The 13055-nt window shown below is 44.5% G+C and overlaps 1 protein-coding gene across 2 annotated transcripts in view; it reads left to right on the top strand.

The window, feature by feature from the left end:
- Positions 1-13055, top strand: part of GLIS3 (GLIS family zinc finger 3) — a 194574-nt gene that overhangs the window by 7710 nt on the left and 173809 nt on the right. For both annotated transcript variants that reach the window (XM_079959264.1, XM_079959265.1), the window contains one exon: positions 7494-7968. In XM_079959264.1, the coding sequence (XP_079815390.1) occupies positions 7590-7968 (379 nt within the window). In that variant the 5' untranslated portion in view covers positions 7494-7589. The remainder of the gene's footprint in view (positions 1-7493; positions 7969-13055) is intronic.

Here is a 13055-nt window from a genome sequence, read left to right as displayed (position 1 = left end):
CAGTGGTACCTCAGGTTACCTACGCTTCAGGTTACATACGCTTCAGGTTACATACTCTGCTAACCCAGAAATAGTGCTTCAGGTTAAGAACTTTGCTTCAGCATAAGAACAGAAATCGTGCTCCAGCGGCGGGGCAACAGCGGGAGGCCCCATTAGCTAAAGTGGTGCTTCAGGTTAAGAACAGTTTCAAGATAAGAACAGACCTCCGGAACGAATTAAGTACTTAACCTGAGGTACCACTGTATCAAGGTTCTGAGCAGTGTAGCAAAATGAAATCACACCACACTGATTCTTAAAGAGCTGTACTGCTTGTCTATATGCTACCAGACATAAATCAAGGTATTAATGGGATATAAGGTCCTAAATGCAGGTGGCGCTGTGGGTTAAAGCCTCAGCGCCTAGGACTTGCCGATCGAAAGGTCGGCGGTTCGAATCCCTGCGGCGGGGTGCGCTCCCGCTGCTCGGTCCCAGCGCCTGCCAACCTAGCAGTTCGAAAGCACCTCCGGGTGCAAGTAGATAAACAGGGACCGCTTACCAGCGGGAAGGTAAACGGCGTTTCCGTGTGCGGCTCTGGCTCACCAGAGCAGCGATGTCACGCTGGCCACGTGACCCGGAAGTGTCTCCGGACAGCGCTGGCCCCTGGCCTCTTAAGTGAGATGGGCGCACAACCCCAGAGTCTGTCAAGACTGGCCCGTACGGGCAGGCGTACCTTTACCTTTACCTTTAAGGTCCTAAATGACCTGGGACCAAAATGATTGAAGGAGAGACCCTTTCACAATAGATGTCAGCCTGAGTCTTGAGATCTGTGAGGAGGCCCTGCTCATTTTCCCAGAAGGCATTTCTTGTGGCACAACAGCATGAAACAGGGCCTTCAGTGTGAAAGCACCCCAGTTATGGAACCCGCTTCTCTTGAAGGTCTGCTCATCTCCCTCAACTGACTGCATTTTGGCATCAGCCCAGAGACCCATCTTTTCATTCAAGTGTTTGGAAGACAGCTGACATTTGAGGCCCAAGGGTTAGTGTTATGTATCTGGTGCAAAGTGATGTAAAGTTAGGGTGTTTCTGTTGATATGCTAATGTTTTTAGAGTTGGGATAATTGTTTTTAATGTAGATACAATTTTATTATTTTGTAAAGTGCTCTGAAAAACTACAGAATGAAGAGCAATATAAAAATGCAATAATTTTATTTTTTTGAGTTTACATGGCTATTCCTCTGGAATTTGTACTAGACTTGCTAACACATAAAGGTAAAGGGACCCCTGACCATTAGGTCCAGTCGTGACCGACTCTGGGGTTGCGATGCTTATCTCGCTTTATTGGCTGAGGGAGCCGGCGTACAGCTTCCTGGTCATGTGGCCAACATGACTAAGCCGCTTCTGGCGAACCAGGGCAGCACATGGAAACGCCGTTTACCTTCCCGCCGGAGTGGTACCTATTTATCTACTTGCACTTTGACATGCTTTCGAACTGGTAGGTTGGCAGGAGCAGGGACCGAGCAACGGGAGCTCATGCTGCCAACCTTCTGATTGGCAAGTCCTAGGCTCTGTGGTTTAACCCACAGCGCCACCCGCGTCCCTGCTAACACATAATACCTTCTAAAATCTAAATTAGGATCTCTGAGCAATATGAGTCACCCATGTATCCTGAGTCTTTACCTAAGCCATTATATTGAGTCAGAAGGGCTTATCTGTGAGTAAAGATAGCAAGGCTGGTGGAATCTTTGCATACAAACTAAGGCAGACATATGGTCAGGATGTGTTGCCTTGGTGTGCAGTGACACAATGGCTATCGAAATGGAGAGGACGAGAAGTAACAGTTGGACTGGGGATTTCCTTGGTTCTGTGGAAAGGGGCTCAACTGTACCTGGAAGCCTTCATTGCTAATATTAGGTCTGTGGAGGATGATTGAGAATGGATTAATTTTATGTACCATACTGGTAAATTTAATGCACCAAAGCTTTTTGTTATATGTGGTGCTATCCATGCATGCACAAACATAGAATCATAGAATTGTAGCATTGGAAGGGACCACAAAGCTCATCTAGGCCAAAAACCTGCAATGAAGGAATCTTAGCTAAAGCATCCCGGACAGATGGCCACCTAGACTCTGCTTAAAAACCTCCAAGGTAGGAGAGTTCACAACCTCCCGAGGGAAACTGTTCTGTTGTCAAACAGCTCTTAGCGTCAGAAAGTTTTTTCTGGTGTTTAGTTGGACTCTTGCATACCCTCCAACATTTCTCCGATGAAAATAGGGACATCCCATTCCATCATGATAATTCTACTATTTATACCCCACACATCTTATTGGGATGCCCCAGCCATTCTGGGCAGCTTAAAGGTAAAGGGTAAAGGGACCCCTGACCATTAGGTCCAATTGTGACTGACTCTGGGGTTGTGCACTCATCTCGCTCTATAGGCCGAGGGAGCCAGCGTTTGTCTGCAGACAGCTTCTGGGTCATGTGGCCAGCATGACTAAGCTGCTTCTGGTAAACCACAGCAGCACACGGAAACACCGTTTACCTTCCACCGGAGTGGTACCTATTTATCTACTTGCACTTTGACATGCTTTCAAACTGCTAGGTTGGCAGGAGCAGGGACTGAGCAACGGGAGCTCACCCCACCGCGGGGATTCGAACCACCAACCTGCAGATTGGCAAGTCCTAGGCTCTGTGGTTTAACCCACAGCGCCACCCGCACACATCTTACTGGGATGCCCCAGCCATTCTGGGCAGCTTACACACATATAAAAACATAACAAAACGTTTAAAAAACTTCCCTATACAGAATTGCCTTCAGATGGCTCAGGGGTCAGATAACTCCATACTCTCCAGTGAAAATAGGGACATCCTAAGGAAAAGAGATTCCAGGATCAAATCAGAAAGTGGGATGGCTTCTCTAAATCAGGGACATCCCCAGAAAATAAAGACACTTGGAGGGTCTGTTCTTGTAACTTGAATCCACTGGTTTGAGTTCTGCTCTCCAGAGCAGGCAAAAACAAGCTTGTTCTCTCTTCCATGGTGCCAGCTTTGTTTGTTTCACACAAACCATAGTTAACATTAGCCATTTGGTCAGTTCAGATGACATAACAAGCAGAGGTGGAGCTAGCTGCTCCGGCACCTGTGCAGCCGACGGCGGGGTGAGTGTCCCAGGGGGGCGCCGCCTGTGGTGAGCATCCCGAGGGGGTGCGGCGATGTCAACTCCCCTCAGGGATGACACCCGGGCGAGCCGCACCCACCACACCCCCTTCCTCCGCCAGTGATGACAAGCTGTGACTAAGCAAAGGAGGAAGCTTCTGAAATCTTCCTTGCACTTTCAGCAGAGTAGAAGAGGGGTGGTTGTGGAGTGGTGGAAAAGGTAAAGGGACCCCTGACCATTAGGTCCAGTCGCAGACGACTTTGGGGTTGCAGCGCTCATCTCGCTTTATTGGCTGAGGGAGCCGGCGTACAGCTTCCAGGTCATGTGGCCCGCCTGACTAAGCTGCTTCTGGCGAACCAGAGCAGCACATGGAAACGCCGTTTACCTTCCCGCTGGAGTGGTACCTATTTATCTACTTGCACTTTGACGTGCTTTCAAACTGCTAGGTTGGCAGGAGCAGGGACCCAGCAACCGGAGCTCACCCCGTCACGGGGATTTGAACCGCCAACCTTCTGATCGGCAAGTCCTAGGCTCTGTGGTTTAACTCACAGCGCCACCCACGCAATAGGCCTGTTCACACCACATTAAACTATGTTTTAGCATGATGTCAGAAAACAGCATTTCTTTCTTTCTTTCTTTCTTTCTTTCTTTCTTTCTTTCTCCCTGTCAAAAACCTATTGCTGCATAGTGGCATAGTGTAAAATGCATTTTAAAGGAAGCAACTAAGAGAAGCAGAAAAAAGACCTTTTAGAACCATGAGGAATGCATTGACGTAGACCAGATAAGACCCTCTGCGTACTGCATTGCATATAAATATACCTCTGTCGGGTAATCAAAGTACATTGTTTCTGAAGAAAACTTAATGAATGTGCAGTGTGTAATCTCCTGCTTATTATGTTTGCACTTTTGTATTTTAAAGCTACAGACAGGAATGGTTTTGATTCACTGTAGATTTATAATGCTGTAGTGCACACGGTTCCACCAAGAGAATGACTCCTCTTTGTTTTCATGTTCTTTTTCTCAAGACCCAGTCACCTGTGTTAGGGCAAGGTACATTCTGCTTTAATAAAACAAACCCTGGGAATCTAAGAACATTCAGCCCCATCTGTCCCTGGTTGAATGGCAAAATGTGATTTATGTTGCAGCCAGGCATGAAAACAAATGATATTGCTTGTAATCAATAAATGTTCCTGCAATCTGCAGCTTAAACAATGGAAGCTAACAATTTAGCATTTATCTTTTTGAGTTATATAAATTGTGCTGGGATCTGCAACTTCTCAAAGTTGTTAATAGGAATCTTGCTGTTACTTTTAACATAGATAGGATTAGGCTATTTAATATAGATTATATAGATTAGTAAAGTATGTGAGTGTTGCATATCTGTGCTTTTGTGTGTGTGTGAGAGAGAGAGAGAGAAAGGGAGAGGGAGGAAGGGTTATGTCCATATACTGTATGTTCACATATACATACCCTCTAAGTGTACTGATTTTCCAGGGACAGTCCCAGAATTATGAAAGCTAACCTGGTTTCTGATTTGATCCCGGAATATCCCTATTTCCCTCACAAGTGCTGCTGCTGCCAAGTTCGGGAAGGAGGATTAGCCAGTGCTTGTCTCAAGCAGCGGCAGCAGCAAGCGATCACCCAGTTGCCTCTCCATGGCTGCCACTATTGGCCTCCTCATTTGGGCAATTCATAGCAGCTGCAGGAGAGCATTGCAGATGGGGGAGGGGGCAAATCATCCAATGATTGAAGTGGGACTCAAAGGCTGTTGTAGGAGGTGGGAGGGGACCTGTTCTGAATCACGCTGGGCAGGTGCAGATCCTCCAAATGTCGGTTTCTGATTTGATCCTGGAATGTCCTACTTTTCCTTAGGACATCCCTATTTTCAGCAGAGAATAAGCATTCCTTTGAGACTGATTTGCTGCCTCTGTAGCTCCTGCCACCTGAGGCGGTTGCCTCACCTTGCCACATGGGTGGGCCATCCCAGGGTAGTTACAGTGAGGAAAGGAAAGCTGCTTCCTCACAATTTTATTGGTGAACACATTTTCACATATTCCTTGAAAATCATTCTAATTATCACCTGGAACATCCACAACACTTTAACTTATTCACATTTCCTTTATCCAAATGAAAGCTTCTCCTTCAGAAGTCTTCTCCACACCTCTCAGCTGATTATGGAGATGATATTCCCTCAGTTACCTAATACATATTTGACATGGGGGAGAAACTCTGATTGAAGAAGAAGAAGAAGAGTTTGGATTTGTTATCCTGCTTTATCACTACCCGAAGGAGTCTCAAAGCGGCTAACATTCTCCTTTCCCTTCCTCCCCCACAACAAACACTCTGTGAGGTGAGTGGGGCTGAGAGACTTCAAAGAAGTGTGACTGGCGCAAGGTCACCCAGCAGCTGCATGTGGAGGAGTGGAGACGCGAACCCGATTCACCAGATTATGAGACTACCTCTCTTAACCACTACACCACATTGGTTCAGATTTTAAAGCAAATCTACCTAACTCATGCTTTCTGAACCAATATACCAAACTGAAACACAGCTATCCTTAGAAACTAACACTTCTCTAGATTTTTTGATGCTGTACTCCAGCCGAATAATGTGTACAAAAAATGTGCATGTTAGGTAAAAGTAAAAATGCATATATTCATTAAAACATAAAATGCATCATATTAGGGGAAGGTGTGTCCCAAAATGTGTATATCAGGGAAAGTTGCATACAGAAATGTTATGTTCAGAGAAATTTGCACTAAAATTCAGATGAATTTTCATGAGGACTTAATTTCGCCCCTGGAAGCTGGTGCAGAATTGTGACAAAGGAAACATAAACTTGGAAATATGAGAAACCGAAATAGAGAGATTTGTCCAGACAGTGTAAAAGATGGCTGGAAAAGTTGTGGCCTTCCAGATGTTGCTCATGTAAAGGTAAAAGGACCCCTGACCAGTCCAGTTGTGACCGACTCTGGGGTTGCAGCGCTCATCTCGCTTTATTGGCCGAGGGAGCCGGCGTACAGCTTCCGGGTCATGTGGCCAGCATGACTAAGCCGCTTCTGGTGAACCGGAGCAGAGCACGGAAACACCGTTTACCTTCCCTCCAGAGTGGTACCTATTTATCTACTTGCACTTTGATGTGCTTTCGAACTGCTAGGTTGGCAGGAGCTGGGACCGAGCAACGGGAGCTCACCCCGTCGCGGGGATTCGAACTGCCAACCTTCTGATCGGCGAGTCCTAGGCTCTGTGGTTTAACCCACAGCGCGACCCGCGTCCCTTTGTTGCTCATGTACAACCCCCCAATTGCTGCATGGGAGTGATGGGAGTCAGACACCAATGGCATCTGGTGACACCAAAAGGACAGAAAACTGGAATGAAGCTGTCAGTTGACTTAAAAACTGTGCATTCCACACTGCACTAGATACACTCACAAAGGAGAAGAAGTAGCAGAAGAAGGAGGGATGCAGCCTTTTTATTCAAAACCACATGCCTCATTTTACCTCCTTCCATTTCAACTAAATCATACACACTCCATGTTGTTCTCCAACATAGCCAAAATGTGAGGACAGGAGAGGCTGGTTAAATGTACTTCTGCTGACAAATGTGAAAATACTTAGAGAACAAAATTCCCATTTGTTTGCTGACTACTTAATTTATCCTCTACAAATGCACCCTCTGCTCACAAGTTGCTCTCTCCATATAACACACATTGGATAGCTGTGCAGCCTGCATTCACTCCATAAGACGCAAACACATTTCCCCTTACTTTTTAGGAGGGAAAAAGTGCGTCATAGAGCAAAAATACAGTATTTTATTTTTACTTTATTTGCATTTGTCCTTTACATTCCCCCCTTGCTGGTGGAGTGATGTATTCTGCACTTAGCTGTTTTATTGTGCTCCTCCCCCTTAAAAACATAACCAGACACTGATATTTCACATCCCAGTGCTTTTAACTGCTGTGCATGCTTTTTGGCTCCTCTCTTAAATGAGCAGAAAGTAAAAATAGAGGAATAGGCTAGGGAAGCTCTTCTCAATGAAGCATTTGGCTCTCCATTCTCAGCCAACTCTTCTTTCTTGCTCAGTGCTCATTCCATTTCATGGCTGGTTAACTAGTACAAAGGTAACTGACCTCACTGTTAACTTCTGCTTTTGAAAGGGCACCATTTCCCTTTATTATAGTTCCCAGCAATCATTTATCCTTATCCCCAGAAGCCTTTTTCTCTGATTGCTTCTGCTTTGATGCTCAGGCAATCAATATCTCTTCCCCACATAGTTAAGCAGAGTTGCTCTCTGTGTCGCTTGCATTTTCTTACAGTGTATGTTATTTTATTATGTCCTCTCACCCTCCCTTATAACAGGCTTAATGCACTATGGATACCTCACTGACTCTGGACTGATGTCTTCGCCACCTGGGGATCTGTACTGCGTATCTTTAAGAGTACAACCATTGGACAATGAATGTGAGATCATGCACTATGAGCCATTGGACAACAAATACTCCTCACAGCAGGCCTGGTGTGGTCAATGGACAGCAGATCCCATCTCTCAGAGTTCATGCAGGAACTCCTTGCTTTTCGTCCAGTGGTAGCACCCCAAGCCCAGCTATGGGAAACCTATCTACAAACTCCCATTTAAAGACATCTCTTGGAGGAGGCGTTGCTCCTCAGAGCAGTGTGACCCAGAGCAATATTCACTTAAGTCCCAGGAGACAAATGGTTACAAATGGGAAGGCCCTCTACCATACCCCACAACTTCCAGGGCCGCCTGCGCCACAGTTTTTGAAGCCAAAGCAGCAAGAGGATGGAAACAGTTTAATGACAAGCACAGTTAAAGGTAGGATTTGGGTGTGTGTTTTTGTAATAGCAGTGCCTTTTTTATATTTTTACACTCTCAGTAATATTATTGCCAGGAAATGATATTTCAGACATGTTCTTTTATAGTGTGAGGAGACTTCCAAAAATACAGAGGTTTTTTATTTAATATAAGAGGCAACAGATTCCAATGGGTTCTTGTTTAAATCTGAGTTCTGGTATCTTACTTTTCTGCTGGCTTGTTTGTGCAAATAGTCCCACTTGTGTTTGATTCTTTGTTCCTTTTTACCACCATTATCCATTTCTTATTCTCCAACTTACCTAATTGCAGGTTTGGGCAACTGATTTTCCATGTGCAGTACTGCTCTGGCAGAAGTGGTGATACCAATCAGTGATTGCTTTTTAGGAGTTTTAAACTGTTTTTTTTTTTTTAAAAGAAGTTGTAATTGTAGTAGTATTGATATGTTTGCTGTCCTTGGCTCATTTGGAGGGAGGTGCAGAGTATAAATCTAATAAATAATAATAAAGGTAAAGGGATCCCTGACTATTAGGTCCAGTCGTGGCCGACTCTGGGGTTGTGGCGCTCATCTCGCTTTACAGGCTAAGGGAGCTGGCGTACAGCTTCCGGATCATGTGGCCAGCATGACTAAGCCGCTTCTGGCGAACCACAACAGCACACGGAAACGCTGTTTACCTTCCCACCGGAGTGGTGCCTATTTATCTACTTGCACTTTGACATGCTTTCGAACTGCTGGGTTGGCAGGAGCTGGGACTGAACAACAGGAGCTCACCCCGTCACGGGGATTTGAACCGCTGACCTTCTGATCGGCAAGTCCTAGGCTCTGTGGTTTAACCCACAGCGCCACCCGCATCCCCCATACACAAAGTAGATCCATTTAAATTAATGGCCACAACTAACTTAGGCATATTTATTTAAATAGAGTTACTCTGACTAGAATCCAGCTGGATAAATCCCATAGTACTTCTAAGAAGACTCAAATAAGGCACTACTTTGGCTGATTGCTTCTGCTTCTTTCTTCAATTTCTCCCAGGTGAATAAAACAGGGACAGTCTGACCTAGTGACCTGATCCAGGCATCCCTGTATCTGAACAGGAAGGAGGGGGTCAAATATAGGATAGAAATCTGCCCCAACTCCCACCTAAGAGTTCGCTAAACTCATTCTGATGCAGGGTAGCCTGGGTGCTTCCAGGATCTGCTCACACCACCTCATCTCTTTCTCAACCCCTTTTTTCCGCCAGCCTAATTTTAACAGTGTGCCCTTTCACATGGTGTTGGATGGGTAAAATAGGATTAACCTTAACAATCGCTTTGAGCAGTCACAGTGCCTGGAGTCACTGTTCTGTGCTTGTGCAAATAAGTAGAAACTGCTCTGTCATGCAAACCTATGCCAGCTCAGCTGCACAATATAGAGCCAAGAATGGGCAGAGAGAGGGATGTGGTGGAGTAGGACAGGACACATGGCTAGGTTGGCTGGCATCCTATTTATTACCACTTATTATTATTTTTTAGGGACACGGGTGATGCTGTGGGTCTAGGACTTGCCAATCAGAAGGTTGGCGGTTTGAATCCCCACGATGGGGTGAGCTCCTGTTGCTCGGTCCCTGCTCCTGCCAACCTAGCAGTTCAAAAGCATGTCAACGTGCAAGTAGATAAATAGGTACCACTCCAGCGGGAAGGTAAACGGCGTTTCCATGCGCTGCTCTGGTTTGTCTGCGGACAAACGCTGGCTCCCTCGGCCAATAAAGCGAGATGAGCGCCGCAACCCCAGAGTCGGTCACGACTGGACCTAATGGCCAGGGGTCCCTTTACCTTTACCTTTACTTTGTGTATGACTAACACTGGATACAGCCCTACATAGATTTAGCTATTCCCTTAAGTGCCATTACCAGACCCTCCAAGTGCCCCTATTTTCCAGGGACGTCCTTGATTTAGAGAAGTCGTCCCAGTTTCTGATTTGATCCCGAAATGTCCCACTTTTACTTAGGAACTCCCTATTTTCATAGGAGGAATGTTGGAATGGATGGAGCCATCTGAAGGCAATCTGTATAGGGAAGGTTTTTTAATGTTTGATGTTTTATTGTTTTTATACATATTGGAAGCTGCCTAGAGTGGCTGGGGCAACCCAACAAGGTGTGTGGGTTATAAATATTAAAGTTATCATTATGGAATGGGACGTTCCTATTTTCATCGGAGAAATGTTGGAGGGTATGCATTACTCCATCAATGCATATGTATATTCTCTTCAAAGATTTGCATGTCAAGGAATAATTTAATGATCTGATCCTCAGAGGGTATGTTTTGAATATTGGAAAAAGGAGACCAAGTTCAGTATCTGGAATGCATGATATCTAAATATTAGCCAGTGATTGTTTTGGCATGACCTCGGACAATGCTCTTTTTGTAGTTTCAGCATAGCTTTCCTGAAAGTTTGTTGCAGCAGGCCTAAGACTGCATTAAAATGTTTCTGAATATTGCTGAAACTATAATTTCAGTCAACATACTTTTGGTTTGCATATATTGAGCTAATGCATTCACAACAAAATTCACAACGAATTGTTACAATTTCAACAACTTACTTCATGGGGAAAGACTGGAAAGAAGGCTACATAATATAAGGAAAATGTGCATACAATTTACATTCCTTTATCGATGACATCTATTAAAATGTGTCCTCATGTTTCAGAATCTCTTCATAACACAACTTCCCCCCTCACTATGAAACAACATGTATAAGGGGTGACTAATCCAAATTACTCACATGCAGAGTAAACCAACTGAAACCAGTGGGGCTACTCTGAGTATGACTAACACTGCATATCACTCATAGCTCTCAGACTGCTAAGCTGTGTGAGAACAGTGAGTCAGCTATGATGATTTTTGTGTAATTGTCAAGAAAGCCTTTGAATGTGAAGAATAGTGGCATAGGTCTGTGAACAGTGTTATGTGTGCAAAAATGTTAATCAGTAAGCAGCTTGAGCCACACTTGAAATCTCTTTCACATAGTTATTATTTTACTCCTTAGGGCCATTGTTTTTTCATCTGTCACTTGGCATGGTCTGAAAAAGAAGTTCATCAGTATGCTATGGGACTCCTTGTACAAAAAGCTGGATTCCATCTTCATTTGTTTTACTCCCCACTTGCTGCCTTTAATCAGTTTCCAGTGGCTCAGTAAGCTCAACCATTGGCGATGTTTTACACTGAAGTGATTAAATGATAAATGCGTAAGTTTGTGCTCAACACACAAGGGTCCTTCTTTTCAGCGTCATGCATTCCAGAAGCATTGAAATGGTTAAACCAAACTCAAAAACAAAACAAGGTTGAAATCACAAGGGGATCACAAATGGTGACTTAGAGCAATTGGCTGAGGGATTCACTTGAAGCCAATAGAAATAGGTCTGGATGAATTCCTCCAGTATTTGTGCCTCTTGCCAAAAGAACAGAATTTAGCACATAATAGTCTCTGGGCGAAATTCCTGGTGTGTGTGTGTGTAAACTTTTTGAAACCACAGTCAGAATGTGCTTGGGATTTATTTCCCTTGATTTCCATTTAAACTGAAGTGTTTATGTTATTGTTATAAAATGTTCCTTTGGCATAGGTTACTTCAGAGAACTTTTCATAGAGTGCATTCTGTGTGTTTCATACTACTGAGCCCTTGCCAGTCTAAATCCTTCAGAGGAGGCTAGTCGTTGTTTCACAGACCATCCTTGCAAATCCCCAGGAGTAACCCTGAAAAGTTCATTGATTTCAGCAATGAGCTCTTGCCTTCTTCACTCTTAACGTAAATCCAGACACCTAGAAAAATTAGAAAACATATCCAGGGCACTTGCAACCGTCTCTGAAGAGTAGTAGACTGTTCCAAAATGGATCCATTTTATACTAAACACTGTAAAATGCTTTAAACAGTGTTTTCACAGTGCCAAAAATTGTAAAAATTTGATCTTGTTATAACCATCATGAATTCGGACAACAAAAAAAGTAAAATACGGAAAAACACCAAGAACAACTGGAGATAACTTTTATCTTCTGTTTCTAAACTATTGTAAGTTACAGCATTCAATGTTTAAATTAATCATTTCGTATTTTATATGTACTACAAAATGAGATAAATAAGCAAATGAAATTCCTATGTACTTTACAAACTACTAGTTCTCCCTTGTGTGGCCTAGTGAAAGAGAGTTGGCTTCATCTAACATTGCTGGTGCTGTCTTGTCTATCTGTGGTTTGGATTCAAAAGTGAACCAAAACTGAAATAATTTAAAAAAGAGGGTGTGTGTGGAATTGGAGATCACAAAGGTGACCCTGCACTCTTAATTACTTTAGTTACTTGGGGGAGTTAGCATAAATCAACAAATCCCAATTTGTTTTCAAGCCAAAGGATGTTTACTGTTACAAGCATCAGAGCAGGATTAAAATTACTGTGTGGCTTGAATCACTGAAATGCAGTAATTGCAGAAGAGCAAAATGGCTCTATCAAACAAAAGTTACAGGCTACCCAGACCCACGTTGTCTGGACCAAGAGCTGGGTGGGGGGAATCTTACTGTTGCCCTATAAGAAGTGGGGAGAGGCACTTGGGACGGAAGCCTAGATATACCAAGAAAATGGTCAAATGCAAATGATTTATGTGCTCTCTGCAGGGCCGTGTCCCAGGGGAACGGTGTGGGTGGGCTTTGTTGCTGTTGCTATTTCTCCTTTCCGCCCTTGGTGTGTTGTGCTCTGAAATGGTGGTCTTGAGCAGCTTTGATGGATTCAAATTCCTGCTTGTAGAGACTTGTGCTTGTGGGGTTGTTGCTCAGGCCAGTACACCCATGAGGAAGAGTTAAGCCCCTGAGGTGATACCCCCAAGTGGAGCCTATATCGGTGCTGAGGTGGTGCAGCAGGCAATGAGGTGCTGGTAGTGCCAGTGGCAGTGGTTGGCGTAGTGGCAGAGGCAATGGTGCGGGTAGCATGGCAGAGTGAGGCGCCACTTCCTGCTTCACCTCAAGCAGCAAAACAGGACGCTGCACCCCTGGTGTTGCTGGTTGTGCCCTGGGGCCTCTGCTGTGGTGGCTCCTTGTTTGCAGAATGCTCTCCCCAGTGAGACTCACC

Source organism: Podarcis cretensis (assembly GCF_951804945.1).
Source record: "Podarcis cretensis genome assembly, chromosome: 17".
NCBI lineage: Eukaryota > Metazoa > Chordata > Lepidosauria > Squamata > Lacertidae > Podarcis > Podarcis cretensis.
The sequence above is the reverse complement of the archived record's forward strand: the minus strand, read 5'-3'. Positions and strand labels throughout refer to the sequence as shown.